A 21,986-nucleotide genomic window follows, 5' to 3' on the forward strand; every position below is an offset into this window, starting at 1 on the left:
ACGCCACTGCACTCCAGCCTGGGCGACAGAGCAAGACTCGTCTCAAAAAGAAAAAAAAAAAAAAAAATCCATTTGAGAGTATTAAAAACAATAGCTACTTCCTATTGTCAAACTAGACTGATGACATTTCTTACACTTATAGAAGTGAGATTAAAACAAATCAAAACCAAAATTAAAAGCTCAATCACAGAAGTACACTGCAGTTTCGGGACATTCAATGCAACAGAGTGCAAAGTCAGTCAGGAGAGGAGCCAGGTTTCCTTCAGTCTGGAAAAAGCCACCAAGTTCTACCAAGAAACCAAATGAATACCCCACCTGACTTTTTTTCTTCATCAAACTTCCCAGTCAAAAAGTATTTATCCCATCATCACACTTCAAATATATAAGTGCTTCATGTAAATGTACTTATGCAGTACAATAATACTTCACCTGAGTAGATAACTCCACGACTTACAAAGCAATTTCATTTTCATATCTGATTTCATCATCACAAATACCCCGATAAAGGCAGCTTGCTATTATTTACAAATTCCAAAGGAAAATGAACAGAAAATTATAAATAATCACTTGCTCAACATCATTAAAAAGCCTCTGATTTCCAACCCAATGCTCTTTTTACATTTCAACATGCTGGCAATATGAACCAGAAGTAAGATTTTGTAAGACTTTAAAAGAATAGTGATTTGGATAAGTACTGAAAAAAAAAAAAAAAGATTTCAGGCTTCCTGTGATGACAGAAAAAAAAAACTTAACTCACACTTCTTATTTTCTAATACTTCCTCAGGTAATTATATAGGCCCTTAAAGAGCTTTCCACACATTAAATGCCCTTTAGGGGAAAAAATCCCTTTATTCATCACTTAATTGCAATCCTTCCCATATTATAGGGCTGAATTTCATCTTAGAACTCAAATTGAGAGAAAGTATGGCCAAGTTTATCTGGTGCAATACATTGCAAATGACCTTTGAAACCAAGTGTTTTTAGCCTAGTTAAAATTATGGAACCGTCAGGAAGGAAATGTGTGAAAATGTAATCCTTTATCACTGACAGTACTGCAACTTCCTCATCTTCACCACAAAGAAACAAACATAATTCAGCCTCCAGCAGTTCTGCATTGTTAGATGAGTCTGCATTTTTTGTTTAAAGTGCCTTGGGCTTCACAGGCCTTGCTGCTGTGTTCATGTTCTTAACATGTTCAAAAACGACTACTTCCATGATTTTAGCAGTTCATATACACCTAATTTTTTAAAGTCTTTATCTTGAATAAGAATATAATTATACAACCCATACAACAATACTGTGGAAGGAGTTAGTAAATCAGACACGTTAATCAATTTTGAATTTTTCTTATGCCCTGTGAATAGACCCAAAGCCTAATAACATATTGAGCCAACTCAGTACACAGAATATACAAAATTATAAGATAAAAAAATATTGAAAAGAAATTGACATTTGGAGTAGGCAAGCTCCAAAGAAGGCAACCTAAGAAAATAAAGTATGAACACCGTGACCTGAAAAACAACAGTGTTAAAAGTGTTTTTTCTAAAACACTTGAATAGATTTTTTTTTAATCAAGTGTCAGCTGACACTTGGCGTTAAGGTAAACCCCCTTAATTTTTAAGAGGCAGATAGTAGCAAAAAAAATGTACTGTATATTAATATGGAAGAACAATGTAGCCCTTTACAACAGAAAACAAAATGTAGACTAATGATTGATTACACTGTTTACCAGTCCATATCCAATATAACCATAACAAAAAACAAAACAAAAACAGACATAAGCCAAAATATCAAACATATAAAACATGGTACTCAAAGTGATTCAATGTTAACAAGGTTAAGATTGTCCAGCCTTAAGTGAAGAAAAGCTAAGCACTTTTGCCTCTGATTTCACTGTACAAGGTAAAAAGAAACCAGATCAAAAGATGGGATGCATAGGCCAGACATGGAGTTCTCATGCCTGTATCCAACCCTGGGAGGCTAAGGCAGGAAAATTGCTTGAACCCAGGAGTTCAGAGACCAGCCTGGGGCAACATAGCAAGACCCTGCTTCTACATAACATTTTAAAATTAGGGCCGGGCGCGGTGGCTCACGCCTGTAATCCCAGCACTTTGGGAGGCCCAGGCAACTGGATCACGAGTTCAGGAGATCGAGACCATCCTGGCCATCATGGTGAAATCCAACCTCTACTAAAAATACAAAAATTAGCCAGGCATGGTGGTGTGTGCCTGTAATCTCAGCTACTCGGGACACTGATGCCAAGAGAATTGCTTGAACCTGGGAGGCGGAGGTTACAGTGAGCTGAGATCACGCCACTGTGCTCCCACCTGGGTGACAGAGCGAGACTCCACCTCAAAGAAAAAAAAAGAAAAAAATTTAAAAATTAGGCCGGGTACAGCGGCTCACACCTGTAATCCCAGCACTTTCGGAGGCCAAGGCGGACAGATCACTTGAGGCCAGGAGTTCACAACCAGCCTGGCCAACATGGCAAAATCCAGTCTCTACTAAAAATACAAAAATTAGGTCGGGGTGGTGGTTCACACCTGTAATCCCAGGACTTTGGGAGGCCGAGGTGGGTGGACCACCTGAGGTCGGGAGTTCGAGACCAGCTTGACACAACATGGAAAAACTCTGTCTCTACTAAAAAATACAAAATTAGCCGGGCGTGGTGGTGCATGCCTGTAATCCCAGCTACTCAGGAAGTTGAGACGGGAGAATCCCTTGAACCCCGGGGGCGGAGGTTGCGGTGAGCTAAGATCTTGCCATAGCACTCCAGCCTACGCAACAAGAGCGAAACTCCGTCTCAAAAAAAAAAAAAATTAGAGGGGCATGGTGTCACATGTCTGTAATCCCAGCTACTCGGAGGCTAAGGCACAAGAATCATGCTTGAACCCAGCTTGAATCACACTGTAATCCCAGTTACTAGGAGGCAGAGGTTGCAGTGAGCCAAGGCTGAGCTACCATATAATAGAGCAGGATTCTGTCTCAGACCTAGGCCTGGAGACATGTGCCTGTGGCCCCAGCTATTTGGGAGGCTGGGTTGGGAGGATCACTTGAGCCCACAAGACTGCAGTAAGTCGTGTCCAGGCCACTGCACTCCAGACTAGGTGACAGAGCAAGACATCTTCTCCAAAAAATAAAATGAGATCTACAAATGCTACTAATTGTCAGATCTGTTATTTTCTTCCAGTCCAACTAATTCATTTATTGTCCCTACTCTCCAAATAATTTACGCTTAAATTAATATAGTCTGCAGATGTAACAACAGGGACTTTGCCTGTGTTTTTTACTGTTATTGCTTATTTGGTTTTTTTGAGATAGTCTCATTCTGTCACCCAGGCTAGAGTGCAGTGGCATGATCTCGGCTCACTGCAACTTCTGCCTCCCAGGTTCAAGTGATTCTCCTGCCTCAGCCTCCCAAATAGCTGGGATTACAGGCACCCGCCACCACGCCCGGCTAATTTTTGTATTTTTAGTCGAGACAGGGTTTTGCCATGTTGGCCAGGCTGGTCTTGAAGTCCTGACCTCAAGTGATCTGCCTGCCTTGGCTTCCCAAAGTCCTGGGATTATAGGCATAAGCCACCACACTAGGCCCTTATTTTCTTTTTAAAGTAATGTTCACAGAGTCCACAACTGGAATTGCTGCTTTTTTTTTTTTTTTTTTTTTTTTTTGCATAAGGGGGGTGCTTTCCACTAGAAAGTGAAAAAAATGATATACAGACTCTCAAAGTGCTGTTAATACTTGCATCCTTTTTTAAAAGTTTTTTCTACAGAAAACTTGAAAAGTACAGGAAAGTACAAGAAAAATCATTTCTAGTTTCACTATCTACACTTTCGTAACTGTGAATATCCTTTGTTTTTTTTCTGTTTTTTTTTTTTTTTTTTTGGTTTTTAGTTTTTTTTTTTTTTTGAGATAGTCTCGCTGTGTCACCCAGATTGGAGTGCAGTGGCCAGATCTTGGCTCACTGCAACCTCCACCTCCGGGTTCAAGTAATTCTCCTGCCTCAGCCTCCCAAGTAGCTGGGATTACAGGCGCATGCCACCACGCCCAGCTAATTTTTGTATTTTTAGTAGAGACAGGTTTTCACCTTGTTGTCCAGGCTGGTCTCGAACTCCTGACCTCAGGTGATCCACCTGTATGGGCCTCCCAAAGTGCTGGGATTACAGGCGTGAGCCACCGCTCTGGGCCCTTTAAGTCATTTCTAAAAGAATTATGTTCACTTTTTGTTCCATGGTTTACAAAATTGCAATTACACTATTTTCTAAATGGTTTTCATATAAGAACAAGTATTTCCCACACCTTTAAATTGTATTTGGGCTGATTTTTAATACCTTTTTTGATTGAAATTCCATCCTTAGCGTAAAAGGTTAAAAATTACGAATTAAGGCTGGGCGCGGGGGTTCACGCCTGTAATCCCAGCACTTTGGGAGGCCGAAGCGGGCGGATCACGAGGTCAGGAGTTCGAGACCAGCCTGGCCAACATGGTTAGACCCCCGTCTCAACTAAAAATACAAAAATTAGCCAGGCGTGGTGGCGGGCACCTGTAATCCCAGATACTCGGGAGGTTGAGGCAGGAGAATCGCTTGAAACCGGAAGGCAGAGGTTGCAGTGAGCCGAGATTGCGCCACTGCACTCCAGCCTGGGCAACAAGAGCGAAACCCCGTCTCAAAAAAAAAAAAAAAAAAAAAAAAATTATGAATAAAAATAATACCCTCACCATCTCCATCTTCTGCTATATGACCTGAGCTCAGAAAACAATAGTAAACCATTCACATTGGGTGTGTGTGATAAATACCCCGAGACGTGTGGGGGCCAATAAGATTCTAATCTTAAAAGATATGATGCTTTAATAGCGACATTTCAAGCACTATCCTGTAGACTGGAGGAGGCACATCTAAAATTCTTAGTACTATAGTTAGCTATTCTAGCTACAAGAATGCCCCACTGTGTTTTTCAATAAAAGTAGAGCAGACCAGTACACATCTCACCACTCAACAAAATACCTTACTTGGTGCTCCCAATAGTGCTAAACATAACGCGTACAAGGCACTGCATGAGGCAGCTGCTAATGAGGACAAATCGGTTAGGAAGACCAAAGCTAAAGGAGGCCAGTGAGTTGGAGAAGGGAGAGGTATTTGATCATCATCAGGCTGGCGTGCCAGCGGAAGTAGCCGGGCATTATTTAATATTTAATCTTTCTATTCCTGACATCACGGGGGCTCAAACGTCATCAAAAGACAGGCTGGCATTAAACCCGGCAGGGTGACGCACATAACATCTTACCATATGGATTTTCATCAGTCCAGACCGACCAGCACCTCAGAGCCTGCCCAGTGAAGGAAGGAGGGTGCCCCAGGCTGTCCGCTCTCCCACAGTTGGCGCGCAGCTCAGTATAGCACACGGGGTTTGGAGGCTGCAAGACCACCGGACCGGATGCCCCAGGGGCCAGCTCGGGCCTCCGGGACTGTGGACTCGCGCACGGCCCGAGGAGGTCGCCCGTGCGGCCGCTGACGCCAGGCGTCAAGTCCCCGCCCGAGCAGTCCCAGCCTAGGAGGCGGACCACGCCGCTGCTCCTCTACTGAGCCGAGGGTGTCGGCCAGGGACTCAGACAGTCGGCACAAACCCCCTCCCGGGGTCTAAGCCCGCCTAGTACAGTACCTGAAGGGGCAACGCCACCTCCGCCCAATTGTGCTGGCTGCCCCAGTGGCGGCGGTCACAGCTCGGGCGCCAATGACGCCTCTTATAAAAACAACAACCTGCTCGCAGGCGTCTGCAGCCCACAGGCGGTGACCCGCTGGGGGCCGCAGTGCATGCCGTGACGCGTAGTCCCGCTTGCGCCTCCTGCCATGCACCGGTGAAGAGAAGAACTACCACTCCCGAAGAGGAGCGCAGGGCGCCGCCGGGCGGCTGCAGGAAGCTGGGCCGGGCGGCCGCAGATCCCCACAACATCCGGGAGCCGGCGACCACTTCCAGTTGCTATGGATACGAGTTGCAACCTCCAGAAAGGATTCGTGGTTTCACCGGGAAAACAACTCCCCGGATTAAACGGATAGGTTTACACATACTGATCCACCCAGCTACTCATCTTCTATTTGCTGCTTTAATTGGGTGCGGTTAAAACGCCACGTCCCTAGGCGTTCACCGGCTTTCTTGCCATCTACTGCATGCAAACTGACTTTGCCGAAAAAATTAACAAAGAAAATAGCGAAAATGACAGACCGCGACTGGGTGAGTTTAGGCAGAGGGATAGATGTTTGGGAATGTTGGTATTCGTTGGTATAATTTGAGGCACCACCTACTCCTACCAATCCCAACCCCACAACCCCGAAAAACACTTTACAAGGCAGCTACTGAGCTTTTACATTTACACATGTAAATGCACGTTTCCTTAAGTCCGAATAGCCCCTAAAGGTGTAAAGACCATCGGGATTGTATGCACTCATACCCTACTGCAAACTGTTAGTGATAGTTTTGAACAAGAAAAACGTACTTTGTTAATTGTATACTTGTACTTTGTCAAAGAAGGGAGTTGTTTTAAAAAAGGAATATGGTGACCGGGCGCGGGGCTCACGCCTGCAATCCTAGTAATTTGGGAGGCCGAGGCGGGTGGATCACCTGAGGTTAGGAGTTCGAGACCAGCCGGACCTACATGATGAAACTCCGTCTCTACTAAATACAAAAAATTAGCCGGGAGAGATGGCGCGCGCCTGTAATCCTAGCTACTTGGGAGGCTGAGGCAGGAGAATCGCTTGAACCTGGGAGGCAGAGGTTGCAGTGAGACGAGACTGCGCCACTGAACTGCAGCCAGGGCAACAAGAGCGAAAGATATCTTACATTTATATTCACTCTTTACAGAAGCAATGAAAAGTTTAGGTTTCATTCTCTGTCCCCTAACTGTGGTAAAAGTAAATCAATAAATGAAAAAATAAATAATAAACATAAACATTAGCAAGGAAGATGGTGGGCCTGAGCAGAGACAAAAGAGTGCCTCAAAATTAGACCTTTTTTATTTTTGCTTTTCTATTAACTATATTTAACATCAACAGTGACATCAAAAAAATCTTAATTTTATAATTACAGCTTCTGCGATGGGCATTATTAACTAATGACTTGTTTTCATTTATCTTTTTAAGTATATATTTATACCGAAGGACTTCAAAAAGTCAAGGTGGTCTGGCTTTCTCTAACTTTAACTGAAAATTAAATTACTAAGAAAGCTAATACCAGCTACTGGTAGATTTTTATGCCTTTCAAGCCACTTTCACAGGCCAATTTTAAGATGTAATTTCTTCTGAAAAATCATTTACAATTTTAACCTTTTTATCATTTAATAACAGTTGTTGACATATGTGGCAGATAATTTAAACTCATCCTTTGATTGGCTGTTTGTTTCGTTCTTAATTGTAGTCAGTTTGAACTCCACATTTTAAGAATATCAGGTTTGAAGAAGGTGAAACCCAAATAAGAAAACTGCAGTGGTTGTCTATGATGTAAAGTATAAAGCAATGGGCCTTTTGTTTCAGAATCTATAAACATTTGTGAATTATCCTGGAAATCTAAAAAAATTTTAATTTAAGATTTAACTTTTCCAGATTTTGCGGTACTAATTATGCCAACAAAGTTTATCAGCTAATTTGTCTTCTGTTTTGACTAGATTTCATTTTCTGCATTTGTTTTGAGCCAAAGCTGATCGGAATTCTAGAACCAGTAGTTAAGGAGGGTCATTTGATGACAAAAAGAGTTCTCAGCTGGGCGCTGTGGCTCACGCCTATAATCCCAGCATTTAAGACCCCGTATTTTGGGAGGCCAATGCAGGCGAATCACCTGAGGTCAGGAGTTCGAGACCAGCCTGACCAACATGCAGAAACCCCATCTCTACTAAACATACAAAATTAGCTGGGTGTGGTGACGCATGCCTATAATCCCAGCTACCTGGGAGGCTGAGGCAAGAGAATCGCTTGAACCGGGGAGATGGAGGTTGCAGTGAGCCAAGATCATGCCATTGCACTCCAGCCTAGGCAACAAGAGTGAAACTCCATCTCAAAAAAAAAAAAGAGTTCTCAGTGACTGAAGGAGATAGTATTAATAACAACAACAAAATCTACAAGTTGCCCTGGGAAACCTGCTTAGGTGCCCATAAAAGTAAATTACAGTGGTACTTTTCCCCACAAGTCACAGGGCCGCCACCTTCTACCTATAAAGCTTTCCCCGGTGCTGAGGAAACCTAAAAAATTGGAGAAAAGCTGATCAGTTGAGATACCATCAAAATTTTATGATTCTTATGATTTACTATTATCCAGTATCTGTGTTGTTAATATTTAAAACAAATTAATAAGCAGTATCAAAAAGAATAAACAGCAAGATCTGATGAGAATAACATTGATGACACTTAGTGAACCTGAGTTCTATTTCCAGCTTTGCCAACTACAAACTTAGGAGTATTAAGTGAATATTAGCAAACCATATTTGCTAATATAAGGTGTTATTAACCTGTAAATTTCAGAACTGATTCTGGAAGATCATACATTGAGGTAAACCTGCAAAAAAGAAAATAATAAAATCTGGTAAGGCCTGGTGGCTCATGACTGCAGTCCCAGCGCTTTGGAAAGCCGAGGGAGGCAGATCATCTGAGGTCAGGAGTTCGAGAACAGCCTGGCCAACATGGTGAAACCCCATTTCTACTAAAAACACAAAAATTAGCCAGGTGTGTTGGCAGGCACCTGTAGTCCCAGCTACTCTGGAGGCTGAGGCAGGGGAATCACTTGAACCCGGGACACAGAGGTTACAATGAGCTGAGACTACACCACTGCACTCCAGCCTAGGCGACAGAGCAAAACTCCATCTCAAAAAATAAAATAAAATAGTGATAAAAATTGATTTCATTTGGCCAGGCGCAGTGGCTCACACCTGTAATCCCAACATTTTGGGAAGCCGAGGCAGGTGGATCACTTGAGGTCAGGAGTCCAAGACCAGCCTAGCCATCATGGTGAAACCCCATCTTTACTAAAAATACAAAAATTAGGCTGGGCACAGTGGTTCACACTTGTAATTCCAGCACTTTGGGAGGCTGAGGCGGGCGGATCACCTGAGGTTGGAAGTTCAAGACCAGCCTGACTAACATGGAGAAACCCCATCTCTACTAAAAATACAAAATTAGCTGGGCGTGGTGGTACATGCCTGTAATCCCAGCTACTTGGGAGGCTCAGGCAGGAGAATTGCTTGAACCCGGGAGGCGGAGGTTGCAGTGAGCCAAGATTGCACCATTGCAGTCCAGCCTGGATGACAGAGCAAGACTCCGTCTCAAAAAAGAAACACACAAAACAAACAAATCTGCTCCATCTCCATGCTACCACCTACTATATATTGTCATCATTACTCACATGGACTATTGCAGCTCCTCACCACATTCACACAGGCCCTAACAACAGCCAAAGTAATTTTACTAGAATTATATTACATCATGTCACACCTCTCCTTAAAACCCTTCAATAGCTTTCCCTTGCTTTTACAATAAAGGTTCAGATTTTAAACACAGTCAACAAAACCCTGAGAGATCTGACCCCTGGCTCTCTATTCTGATCTCATGACATTTTCACCCTAATTTATTTGACTTGCCATACTTTGTCCCCACCTCTATCTTTTACTTCCTTGCCTTATAGTCAATCTTAGATTGAATGGTACTTCAGTGGCATGGCTTTCCCTAACCCCCAGCACTAGATTAGAACCCCCATTGTGTCTTCATTAATATGTTGTATTTTTTTTCTTCATAGCAGTTATCACAATTGTAATTATTCAGTTAGCTGTGTAATTAGTTGCTTAATGGCTGCCCACATACCCAGGTTAACCCTGGATGTTTATCTTGTTCCTTTTTCACTCTAAAATAAAGCTGTACTTCCTCTTCTAACTATGACTTTTCAGATTTTCCCTATGATTTACAGACTTTTCAATAAATTCTCATAGTTGTAGTACAGAATGTTTAAAAAGCTACCTTATGCATATTTTTGACAAGTTCACTCCGTGTACAGGTGTATGTGATTTTAAGGGTAGTCTTCAATGTCAAGAGAAGAGACCACCAAACAGGCTTTGTGTGAGCAATAAAGCTTTTTAATCACCTGGGTGCAGGCGGGCTGAGTCCGCGATGGGAGATAGGGGTGGGGCCGTTTTATAGGATTTCGGTTGGTAATGGAAAATTACAGTCAAAGGGGGTTATTCTCTGGCGGGCAGGGGTGGGGGTCACAAGGTGCTCAGTGGGGGAGGTTCTGAGCCAGGAGAGTGAATTTCACAAGGTAATGTCATCAGTTAAGGCAGGAACCAGCCATTTTCACTTTTGTGATTCTTCACTTGCTTCAGGCCATTTTCACTTCTTTTGTGGTTCTTCACTTGCTTCAGGCCATGTGGATGTATACGTGCAGGTCACAGGGGATATGATGGCTTAGCTTGGACTCAGAGGCCTGACATTCAATCCCCTCAAGAGAACAGAATTTCTAAAAAAGGGAAGTGGGTGGGACTGAATTTTATTTTATTTTTTTCAGAACTTTAAAATGGAGAATGATTTTATGTGTTTGTTTTTTAGGACAAGAAAAGTACTTCACTTTCAAATTCAGACACAGAGATGAAATCTGAACAACTGCCTCCTTGTGTGAACCCTGGCAATCCTGTGTTTTCATGTATGTTGGATCCGAAGACACTCCAGACAGCCACCTCACTATCAAAACCTCAGATGATTATGTATAAAACCAATTCAAGTCATTATGGTGAATTTCTACCTATGCCACAGTTTTTCCCCTGCAAATATGCTCCAAAGGAGCAAGTATTTTCAAGCCATATCAGAGCAACTGGATTTTATCAAAATAACACTCTAAATACTGCACCTGACAGAACCAGAACTCTTGATTTTCCTAATATTCAACACACTCTATGAAAATACATTCCTTTGTATATTGAAAAGAAAATATACTCGGGAAAAATGAGTGTTAAATCTAAGGGTAGAATACCTAATTAAGATAAAAAGTTTATAATCAATTTTTAAAATAAGTTAAAGTATTTCAACTGATAACTGAATGACAATGACTTTTTAAATGAAAATATGTTCAAAATAGCAAAATAAAAGGTAGAAAGTGTTAGTCCATGTAATCCAAAAGCTTCAAAAGCCTTTCATATTTTATTTACTTATCTATTGAGTCTACTTATCAAGACAGAGGAACACAGGAACTGTAAGAAAAAAATGATTTAAGGAAGATTCTGACCAACAATTTCACACTTTGGTTTTTTTTTTTTTTTCTTTGAGATGGAGTCTCACTCTATTGCCCAGGGTGGAGTGCAATGGTGCGATCTCGGCTCACTGCAACCTCCGCCTCCCAGGTTCAAGCAATTCTTCTGCCTCAGCCTCCCGAGTAGCTGGGATTACAGGCACTCGCCACCATGCCCAGCTAATTTTTTGTATTTTTAGTAGAGATGGGATTTCACCCTGTTAGCTAGGATGGTCTCAATCTCCTGACCTGGTGATCTGCCCGCCTCGGCCTCCCAAAGTGCTGAGATTACACGCGTGAGCCACTGTGCGCGGCCAACACACTTTTATTTTTTATTTTTGGAGACAGGGTTTCACCTTGTCACCCAAGCTGGAATGCAGTGGCATGATCATGGTTCATTGCAACCTTAGACTCCTGGGCTCAAACCATCCCCCACCTCAGCCTCTACTAGCTGGGACTACAGGCAGGAACAACATGCCCCCGGCTAATTTATAGGGGGGGTGTGTGTGTGTGTAGATGGAGTTTTCGCTGTGTTGCCCAGGCTGACCTCAAACTCCTGTCCTTAAGCTGTCATCCTGCCTTGGCCTCCTGAAGTGTTGGGATTACAGGAGTGAGCCATGCTGCCCAGCCAATTTCCCACTTTTAACATAATGTTAGTTCCCACTGCTAGGCTGGTGGAAGAGATAACTTGTAATTTATTGATTCATTCAGCAAATATTTTTTGAACCCTGACTGATGACAGACTGTACTATGCAAATACAGGTACAGAAATAAAAGACAGTGATTTTTATTGTTTTAATTAACAATATTGGCCAGGTGTGGTGGCTCACACCTGTAATCCCAGCACATTGGGAGGCCGGGGCAGGTGGATCACCTGAGGTCAGGAGTTCAAGACCAGCCTGGTGAACATGGTGAAACCCCATCTCAACTAAGATACAAAAAAATCAGCTGGGCATGGTGGCGGGTGCCTGTAATCCCAGCTACTTTGGGAGGCTGAGGCAGGAGAATCGCTTGAACCTGGGAGGTAGAGGTTGCAGTGAGCCGAGATCACGCCATCGGACTCCAGCCTGGGCAACAAGAGCGAAACTCTGTCTCAAAAAAATATATATATATTTTGGGAGAATGAAATTAGCAAATTAATATGTGATAATTTTTGTAATGTAAAGTAGGCAGTATGCACAGGCCTTTCAGACAGAGACAAAATTGCTCAAATTGAGACCAGAGAGATCAGGAGAAGTGACCTAGAGAAGATAAAGCTAAATCAAAGGAAGGTTATTCTAGGGAGAAGAAACTATGGATAAAAGTACAAAGATACGAGACAATGTGGTATATTTTTATAAATGCAATTAATTTTATATATCTTTAACATAGTGTAAGCAGTGGTAGGTGACAGGCTATACAATTCTTTAAAATCTCTGATTCCACTGCACACACAGATTTATTTCAGCTGCCATCTGTTTAAACCATATGTTGATAATTGGGTCTGAATATCTTTCTGGAAAAAAAAATCATTGTTATTTTCCCCTGTTGGTTTTATTTCAGGATATTACCATCAATTAGAAAGAATAAATTTGTGAGTCATTAGGGGATTATAAAAGTTGAATCTTCTAATCATAAAAGTTGCTTGATGTAAGGAAACAGCTCAAACTCTGCAGACTCATCAATGTCTTCCATTTACCCCCAAAACTGATAATTTGGTAATGGCACAATCAAGAAAAATTAATTTTTTTCACTTCCTCAAAACATCAAATAGTGAGGCACTGCACAAGATGTCCAAGTGAATTATGCAATAACGTTTTAGTTTATTAGCCTGTTTTTGCAGTATAAACCATACAAACAATTTTCCCCCTTCACTGTAGGTGCCCAATTCATGGCAAGTGAATTTACCTTTTTATATGTAGAATCTAGAAACTAACGTAAAATTCCTACCTATGGCAGTGGTGCACCGTTGGGTCATTTTTGTTGTTGCTAAAATTCTCAGGATTGGCCGGGCGCTGTGGCTCACATCTGTAATCCCAGCATTTTGGGCGGGTGGATCACTTGAGGTCAGGAGGTCGAGACCAGCCTAGCCAACATGACGAAACCCAGTCTCTACTAAAAATACAAAAAATTAGCCAGGTATGGTGGCGTGTACCTATAGTCCCAGCTACTTGGGAGGCTGCGGCAGGAGAATCGCTTGAACCCAGGAGGCAGAGGTTGCAGTGAGCCAAGATCACACCACTGCACTGCAGCTTGGGCAACAGAGTGAGATTCTGTCTCGAAAAAAAAAAAAAAAAAATTCTCAGGATACTCCAGGCACAGTGGCTCACACTTAAAATCCCAGCACTTTTGGGAGGCCAAAGTGGGTGGATTACAGGAAGCCAGGAGTTCGAGACAAACCTGGGCAACATGGTGAGACCACATCTCTACTAAATATACAAAAACTTAGCCAGGCATGGTGGTGCATGCCTGTAATCCCAGCTACACCAGAGCCTGAGGCAGGAGAAGAATCTCTTCAACCTGGGAAGTGGAGGTTGCAGTGAGCTGAGATCACGCCACTGCACTCCCACCTGGGTGACAGAGGGAGACTTCATCTAAAATAATAATAAAATTATCAGGATAAATAGCTGAAAATCAAGCATGTCATCTGAAATTTCATTATATACACAGTCATTCAGTGCCTATTAAAGTCCCAGGACTGGCTGGGCGTGGTGGCTCATGCCTGTAATCCCAATACTTTGGGAGGCTGAGGCAAGCATATCACCTGAGGTCAGGAGTTCAAGACCAGCCTGGACCAACATGGAGAAACCCCGTCTCTACTAAAAATACAAAAAAAAATTAGCTGGGCGTGGTGATGCATGCCTGTAATCCAAGCTATTCGGAAGGCTGAGGCAGGAGAATCTCTTGAACCTGGGAGGCGGAGGTTGCAGTGAGCCAATAGCATGCCATTGCACTACAGCCTGGGCAACAAGAGCAAAACTCTGTCTCAAAAAAAGAATAATAATAACAATAAGGTCCCAGGACTATACTAGGCACTAGAAGCTAGTCCTAATGGAGCTTAGATTCTAATGAATCCCGGCAGGAGAAAATAGACCAAAAAGCATGCATAAATATATATTTTTATATATTTACAAATAAAAGTACACATTAATATATACATAAGTAACATATATGAATATATATTTACATAGTTACCTATGTTCTATACATGTAGCTACATGTATAGAACATGCCAAGTGGTAAGTACTATGGGAAAAAAACATAAAATAGAGTTAGGAGGAAAGTGAGTACTTCAGCAAGGAATTACTTTAGGTAGGTTGGAAAGGGAAGGTTTCTGATAAGGTGACATCTGACCACACCCTCTGAAGGAGGTGAAGAGAATATCTGAGGAAAGTCAAGTTGATGTAGGGCAATTGAATATACAAGTTGAATTCAAGAGAGAAGTCCAAGTTGAAGATAATCCATTTGAACAACATGTTATTTAAAACGATTAAATCAGACAAGACTACAAAGTGTAGGTAAACAGACCTGAGGACTATGCTTTAGGGAAAACCACCATTTAGAGGTCAAGGCAAAGAACAAGAAGAAACAAATGAGACCAAGAAGGAGTGACTAGTGAAGAAAGGAAATTAGAAGACAGTGAGGCTGGGAAGCCAAGCTTGTTTCAAGGAGAGGCACTGGCCCAGCAGTGGAAATTATCTTGGGAAATAGCATATGAATTGAGAACTGACCTTTGATTAGGCAAAGCAGAGGTCATGGATGACTTCCAACAAAAGTATTTCAACAAGGCCAGGCACGAAGGCTCACACCTGTAATCCCAGCACTTTGGAAGGCTGAGGTGGGCAGGTGGCCTGAGGTGACCAACCTGGCCAACATGGTGAAAACCCGTCTCTACTAAAAACACAAAAATTAGCTGGGCATGATGGCGGACACCTGTAATTCCAGCTACTCAGGAGGCTGAGGCAGGAGAATCGCTTGAACCTGGGAGGCAGAGTTTGCAGTGAGCCAAATCGCGACATTGCACTCCAGCCTGGGCGAAACTCTGCCTCAAAAATAAATAAATAAATAAATAAGCATTCCTCTCTACAACAAGAAGCGGTAGAGAGGAAAACTTTATTGGAATAGGAAAGAGCCGAAGAACTCAAAACTAATTTTAAGTAATCTTGCTGCACACTGAACAGATAAAGGGGGCAATCGCTAGATGTTGAGCCAAGGTTTCTTGTCTTTTTTTTTAAAGATAGGATATAATATAGCATATTTTCTACTCTTTCTGAGTCAGGGTCTCCCTCTGTCACCCAGGCTGGAGTGCAATGACACAATCACAGCTCGCTGTAACCTCAACCTCAACCTTGACTTCCCCAGCTCAAGCGATTTTCCAACCTCAGCCTCCCAAGTAGCTAGGACTACAGTCATGCACCACCAGGCCTGGCTAACTTTTTTCCAATTTTTTGTAGAGATGGGGGTCTCCGTATGTTGCTTAGGTTAGTCTTGGACTCCTGGGCTCAAATTATCCTCCCACCTCCTCCCAAGTGCTGGGATTATAGGTGTGACCCACCACCTCCCAAAGTGTTGGGATTATGGGTGTAAGCCACCGTGCTGACCAGAGTATTTGTATTCTGATGAGAACACATTTTGAGAACTGCTGACCTACAGCAATCAGATGTAGATAGCTGAAGATAGATGTAGATAGCGGAAGATAACTAGAGAGTAATGTTAGTCCTTAATATGCACTAAAAAGCTAAAGCAAAGCTAGGGCGGTGGCTCATACCTGCAATCTCAGCACTTTGGGAGACCAAGGCAGGTGGATCACTTAAGATCAGGAGTGCGAAACCAGCCTGACCAATTGGTGAAACACTGTCTCTATTAAAAAATACAAAAATAGGCCAGGCACGGTGTCTCACGCCTGTAATACCAGCACTTTGGGAGGCCAAGGCGGGTAAATCGCCTGAGGTCAGGAGTGTTTTGAGACCAGCCTGGCCAAAAGCTGTCTCTACTAAAAATACTAAAATTAGCCAGGTTTGGTGGCGCATGCCTGTAATCTCAGCTACTCAGGAGGCTGAGGCAGGAGAATCACTTGAACCCAGGAGGCGGAGGTTGCAGTAAGCCTAGATCATGCCACTGCACTCTAGTCTGAGTGACAAAGCAAGACTCCATCACACACACACAAAAGAGACTATTAGTTCATGGGGACACCACCCTCTTGAATAGGCTAAAGCTGTTAATACAGAAGTGAGTTAGTTACTGCAGGACTGGGTTAGTTACAAAAGACGGGAGTTCAGCTCCCTTTTCCTTTCCTCTCTTTCTTGCATGCTGTCTTACTGTGTGATACCTTCTGCCACGTTATCATATAGCAAGAAGGGCTTCACCGGATGCATGTGGTCCCTTGATCTTGACCTCCCAGCCTCCAGAACCATGAATCAAATAAATCTCTGTCTGTTATAAATTACCTAGTCTGTGGTATTCTGATACAGCAGTGGAAAATGAAGCAAGGCACCTACTTTTTCCCTAGATGGTATGTGCAAAATCCTTTGCCCTTATTTCCCACATGGATGAAATTTGTTGGAAAGCACCTGGCTTGCTGGTGATTAAGAGGTCTCTCCTTGACCAAACTCTAGATAGGCTCCTGTGAACCACTTTTTTGACTAGGACCCATCCTTGCACCTTGCGCTTTGTCCAGGCTGGAGTACAGTGGCATGATCTCAGCTCACTGCAACCTCTGTCTCCCAGGTTCAAGGGTTCTCCTGCCTCAGCCTCCTGAGTAGCTGGTATTATAGGCACATGCCACCACGCCAGGCTAAGTTTTATATTTTTAGTAGAGACAGGGTTTCACCATGTTGGTCAGGCTGGTCTCCAACTCCTGACTTCATGATCCACCTGCCTTAGCCTGCCAAACTGCTGAGATTACAGGCGTGAGACGCTGTGCACGGCTGTACCTTGCTTTTTTTTTTTTGAGATGGAGTTTTGCTCTTGTTGCCCAGGCTGGAGTGCAATGGCGCATTCTCGGCTCACCACAACCTTCACCTCCCGGGTTCAAGCGATTCTCCAGGCTCAGCCTCCTGAGTAGCTGGGATGACAGGCATGCGCCACCACACCTGGCTAATTTTGTATTGTTAGTAGAGATGGGGTTTCTCCATGTTGGTCAGGCTGGTCTTGAACTCCCGACCTCAGGTGTTCCACCCACCTCAGCCTCCCAAAGTGCTGGGATTACAGGCATGAGCCATCATGCCCAGCCACGTACCTTGCTCTTAAGAGCCCAGTCATGGCAAGAATCCTGCCAAGTTCCTTTAGCCAGAATCCCCACCATCAATATCTGATCACCCTTGATATTTGACCAGATTCCTCATTCCCTACAACCGCCCCCACCTGCCACCAGTAATACCTGATCAACCTGGCCTGTCTTCAGCAAGAATCCTGTTAGGTCAATTTAACCAAAATTCCTCTATCCCTAATGTTTTCTCTTAGTAATTTTTCATCCACTGACCACCTGCATTACCCAACCTACTCCTTGGCTACAAATCCCTACTTGTCCATGTCATATTTGGAACTGAGCCTAGTTCTTTTTCATTTTTTATTCTCAGACCTCACAGAAATGAAAAGAACTGACCCTCGTTCCATGCTGAGGTCTCTTTTTCCTTATAACAGTTACTGAGTAAAAGCATTTTTTTTTTCAGTTTAACTACTGTTCAACTCTGATTTTCATCTACACTAGGGAACCAAGACAGAATAGGTTTATATAACACTAAACTATTAGACAATATCTCTATATTAGGACTAATATTTTGACCTCTGTCAGCAAAGAGCTAACATGTGGAAAAGAAAGATCATCCCAAACCTGGTCTAGGACAGAACCTTTTGCTTGATATAATTCACAACCTCTTTCTGGGATGTGTTAAATAAAATATATGGAAGGCCACTGATTTGGACTGAACCTCTTGCACTAGTGTTAACTCCCCTGTGGGTTCACCTTGCCTGCTGCCTAGACAGAGCCAATTTATCAAGACAGGGGAACTGCAATAGAGACAGAGGAATTCACACAGAGCCAGCTGTGCAGGAGACCAGCATTTTATTATTAATCAAATCAGACTGCCCAAGCATTTGGGAATCAAGAGTTTTTAAGGACAACTTGGTGGGGGAGGGGAAGCAGTGAGCCAGGAGTGCTGATTGGTTAAGTAGGAGATGAAATCAAAAGGAATTGAAGCTGCCCTCTTACACTGAGTCAGTTCCTGGGTGGGGGTCACAAGATCAGATGAGCCAGTTTATTGAGCTGGGTGGTGCCAGCTGATCTAGCAAGTGCAGGGTCTGCAAAATATCTCAAGCACTGATCTTAGGAGCAGTTTAGTGAGGGTCAGAATCTTGTAACTTCCAACGGCATGACTCCTAAACCATAATTTCTAATCCTGTGGCTAATTTCTTAGTCCTACAAAGGCAGTCTAATCCCCAGGCAGGAAGGAAAAGGTTTTGGGAAAAGGTTGTTACCATCTTTGTTTTAAACTATAATCTATAAACGAAGTTCCTCCCAAAGTTAGTTCAGCCTATGCACAGGAAGAAACAAGGACAGCCTAAAGGTTAGAACCAAGATGGAGTCTGTTAGGTTAGCTCTCTTTCACTGTCTCAGTCATTGTCCTGCCTCAGCCTCCCGAGTAGCTGGGATTACAGGTGATTGCCACCATGTCCAGCTAATTTTTGTATTTTTAGAAGAGATGGGATTGGCCAGGCTGCTCTTGAACTCCTGACCTCAGGTGATCCGCCCGTCTCAGCCTCCCAAAGTGCTGGGATTATAGGTGTGAGCCACCGAGCCTGGCCCAAAATTTGGTTACTTATCGGATCTCCTGATAAATCATGAGAGAGATGATAGCCAAATCCCCAAACAGGCCCCTTTTAGCTGGCAGGATAGGCAAGTCCCCACTGTTTTAACTCTTGCAAGGAAAGTGATCTGAACTTACCAGACATCAACCAACCCACTTTTTGTATTATGCTGTTTCTTGTTCCTGCTTCAGCTACCTTATAAATACCAATTGTTTTTGTTACCCCTAAAGGGGTGCTGCCTAGACAGAGCCAATTTATTAAGACACGAAAATTGCAATAAAGAGTAATTCATACAGAACCAGCTGTGTGGGAGACCAGAGTTTTGTTTTTGTTTTTTTGTTTTTTTGAGACAGTCTTGCTCTGTCGCCCAGGCTGGAGTGCAGTGGCCCGATCTTGGCTCACTGCAACCTCTGCCGCCTGGGTTCAAGCAATTCTCTGCCTCAGCCTCCTGCCACCACACCCGACTAATTTTTTTGTTTGTTTTTTCAGTAGAGATGGGGTTTCACCATCTTGGCCAGGCTGGACTTGAACTCCCGACCTCGTGATCCACTTGCCTCAGCCTCCCAAAGTGCTGGGATTAGAGGCGTTAGCCACCGCGCCCAGCCAGGGAGCAGAGTTTTTAAAGACAACTTGGTGGGTGAGGGGAAGCCAGTGAGCCAGAAGTGCTCATTGGTTAGAGATGAGATTATAGAGAGTTGGAGCTGTTTTCTTGTGCTGAGTTAAGTTAGTTCCTTGGTGGGCGCCACAAGATTGGATGAGTCAGCTTATTGATTTGGGTGGTGCCAGCTGATTCATGAAGTGCGGGGTCTGCAAAATATCTCAAGCACTGATCTTAGGAGCAGTTTAGGAAGGGTCAGAATTTTGTAGCCTCCAGCAGTATGACTTTTTTTTTTTTTTTTGAGACAGAGTTTCGCTCTTGTTGTCCAGGCTGGAGCGTAATGGTGCGATCTCAGCTCACCACAACCTCTGCCTCCCAGGTTCAAGCGATTCTCCTGCCTCACCCTACCGAGTAGGGGATTACAGGCAAGCACCACCACGCCCAGCTAATTTTGTATTTTTAGTAGAGACGGGGTTTCTCCATGTTGGGGTCAGGCTGGTCTCGAACTCCCGACCTCAGGTGATCCACCCGACTCGGCCTCCCAGTGCTGGGATTACAGGCGTGAGCCACTGTGCCCGGCCTCCAGCAGTATGACTTCTAAACCATAATTTTTTTGGAGATGGAGTTTCACTCTTGTTGCCCAGGCGGGACAGCAATTGCCCAATCTCCGCTTACTGCAGCCTTCACCTCCCAGGTTTAAGTGATTCTCCTGCCTCAGCCTCCCAAGTAGCTGTGAATTACAAGCCCCTGCCACCACGCCCAGCTAATTTTTGTATTTTTAGTAGAGACGGGGTTTCACCATGTTGGCCAGACTGCTCTCTAACTCCTGACCTCAGGTGACCCACCTGCCTCAGTGTCCCAAAGTGCTCATTTTTAACCTTGTGGCTAACGATAGTCCTACAAAGGCAATTTAGTCCCCAGGCAAGAAGGAGGTCGGCTTTGGGAAAGGGCTATCGCTGACTTTGTTTAAACTATAAACTAAGTTTTTTAAAGTTAGTCCTACACCCAGGAATGAACAAGGACAGTTTGGAGGTTAAAAGCAAGATAAATTCAGTTAAGTTAAATCTCTTTCACTGTCTTAATCATAATTTTGCAAAGGTCATTTTATTCTGCTACTTCTAGTAATGTCTCTTCTAAATCTTTACATAAGATGCTGCTTGATTCATGAGTCACTGATAAAGGCCAATTAGATCTTTAAACTAAATTTGTTAGGCCAGCACGGGGGCTCATGCCTGTAATTCCAGCACTTTGGGAGGCCGAGGCGGGCAGATCACTTGAGGTCAGGAGTTTGAAACCAGCCTGGCCAACATGGTAAAACCCAGTCTCTACTAAAAATACAAAATTAGCTGGATGTGGTAGCACGCACCTGTAATCCCAGCTACTTGGAAGGCTGAGGCAGAAGAATTGCTTGAACCCAGGAGACAGAGGTTGCAGTGAGCCGAGATTGCACTGCACTAAAACCTGGGTTACAGAGCCAGACTCCATCTCAAAAATAAATAAATAAGGCCGGGTGCAGTGGCTCACGCCTGTAATCACTGCACTTTGGGAGGCCGAGGCGGGTGGATCACCTGAGGTCAGGAGTTGGAGATCAACCTGGCCAACATGATGAAACCCTGTCTCTACTAAAAATAACAAAAAATTAATCAGGCATGGTGGCGCCTGTAATCCCAGTTACTTGGGAGGCCTGAGGCAGGAGAATCACTTGAACCCGGGAGGCAAAGGTTGCACTGAGCTGAGATTGGGCCACTGCACTCCAGCCTGGGCAACAAGAGTGAAACACCATCTCAAAAAAAAAAAAAAAAAAAGGCCGGGTGCGGTGGTAGCTCACACACCTGTAATCCCAGCACTTTGGGAGGCCGAGGCAGGCGGATCACGAAGTCAGAAGATTGAGACCATACTGGCTAACATGGTGAAACCCCGTCTCTACTGAAAATACAAAAAAATTAGCCAGGCGTGGTGGTGGGTGCCTGTAGTCCCAGCTACACGGGAGGCTGAGGCAGGAGAATCGCCTGAACCCGGGAGGTGGAGCTTGCAGTGAACCGAGATCATGCCACTGCACTCCAGCCTGGGCTACAGAGTGATACTCTGCCTCAGAAAAAAAAAAAGTAGTTGGGCGTGGTTGTGGGCACCTGTAATCTCAGCTACTAGGGAGGCTGAGGCAGGAGAATCACTTGAATTTGGGAGGAGGAGGTTGCAGTGAGCCGAGATTGTGCCATTGCACTACAGTCTGGGCAACAGAGGGAGGCTCCATCTCAAAAACAAAACAAAACAAAAAAAACCTTTAAAATTTAATTAGAGAATTACAATAACTACATGCAAAAGGGAAGCTGTGCTATTGTGCTTAACACCTGCA

At 43.7% G+C, this 21,986-nt stretch overlaps 2 protein-coding genes across 4 annotated transcripts in view; one reads left to right on the plus strand and one right to left on the minus strand.

The window, feature by feature from the left end:
- Window positions 1-5,801, minus strand: part of CCPG1 (cell cycle progression 1) — a 48,582-nt gene extending 42,781 nt beyond the window's left edge. The window contains exon 1 of one of the 3 annotated variants that reach the window (XM_038009998.2): window positions 5,660-5,801. The gene's annotated coding sequence lies outside the window, so the exon portion shown is untranslated. Of the gene's footprint in view, window positions 1-5,284; window positions 5,621-5,659 lie in introns of those variants that run through there. The other 2 variants (XM_038010002.2, XM_038009999.2) reach the window with 2 other exon arrangements.
- Window positions 5,802-5,919: 118 nt separating this feature from the next.
- On the plus strand, window positions 5,920-11,358 carry PIERCE2 (piercer of microtubule wall 2). The gene is made up of 2 exons (XM_008016531.3): window positions 5,920-6,229; window positions 10,575-11,358. The coding sequence occupies exons 1-2, from the start codon at window positions 6,212-6,214 to the stop codon at window positions 10,920-10,922; spliced, it is 366 nt and encodes a 121-aa protein (XP_008014722.2). The 5' UTR covers window positions 5,920-6,211; the 3' UTR covers window positions 10,923-11,358.
- The last annotated feature ends 10,628 nt before the right edge of the window (window positions 11,359-21,986 follow it).

This window comes from Chlorocebus sabaeus, chromosome 26, assembly GCF_047675955.1.
Source record: "Chlorocebus sabaeus isolate Y175 chromosome 26, mChlSab1.0.hap1, whole genome shotgun sequence".
In the NCBI taxonomy this organism is placed as follows: Eukaryota; Metazoa; Chordata; class Mammalia; order Primates; family Cercopithecidae; genus Chlorocebus; species Chlorocebus sabaeus.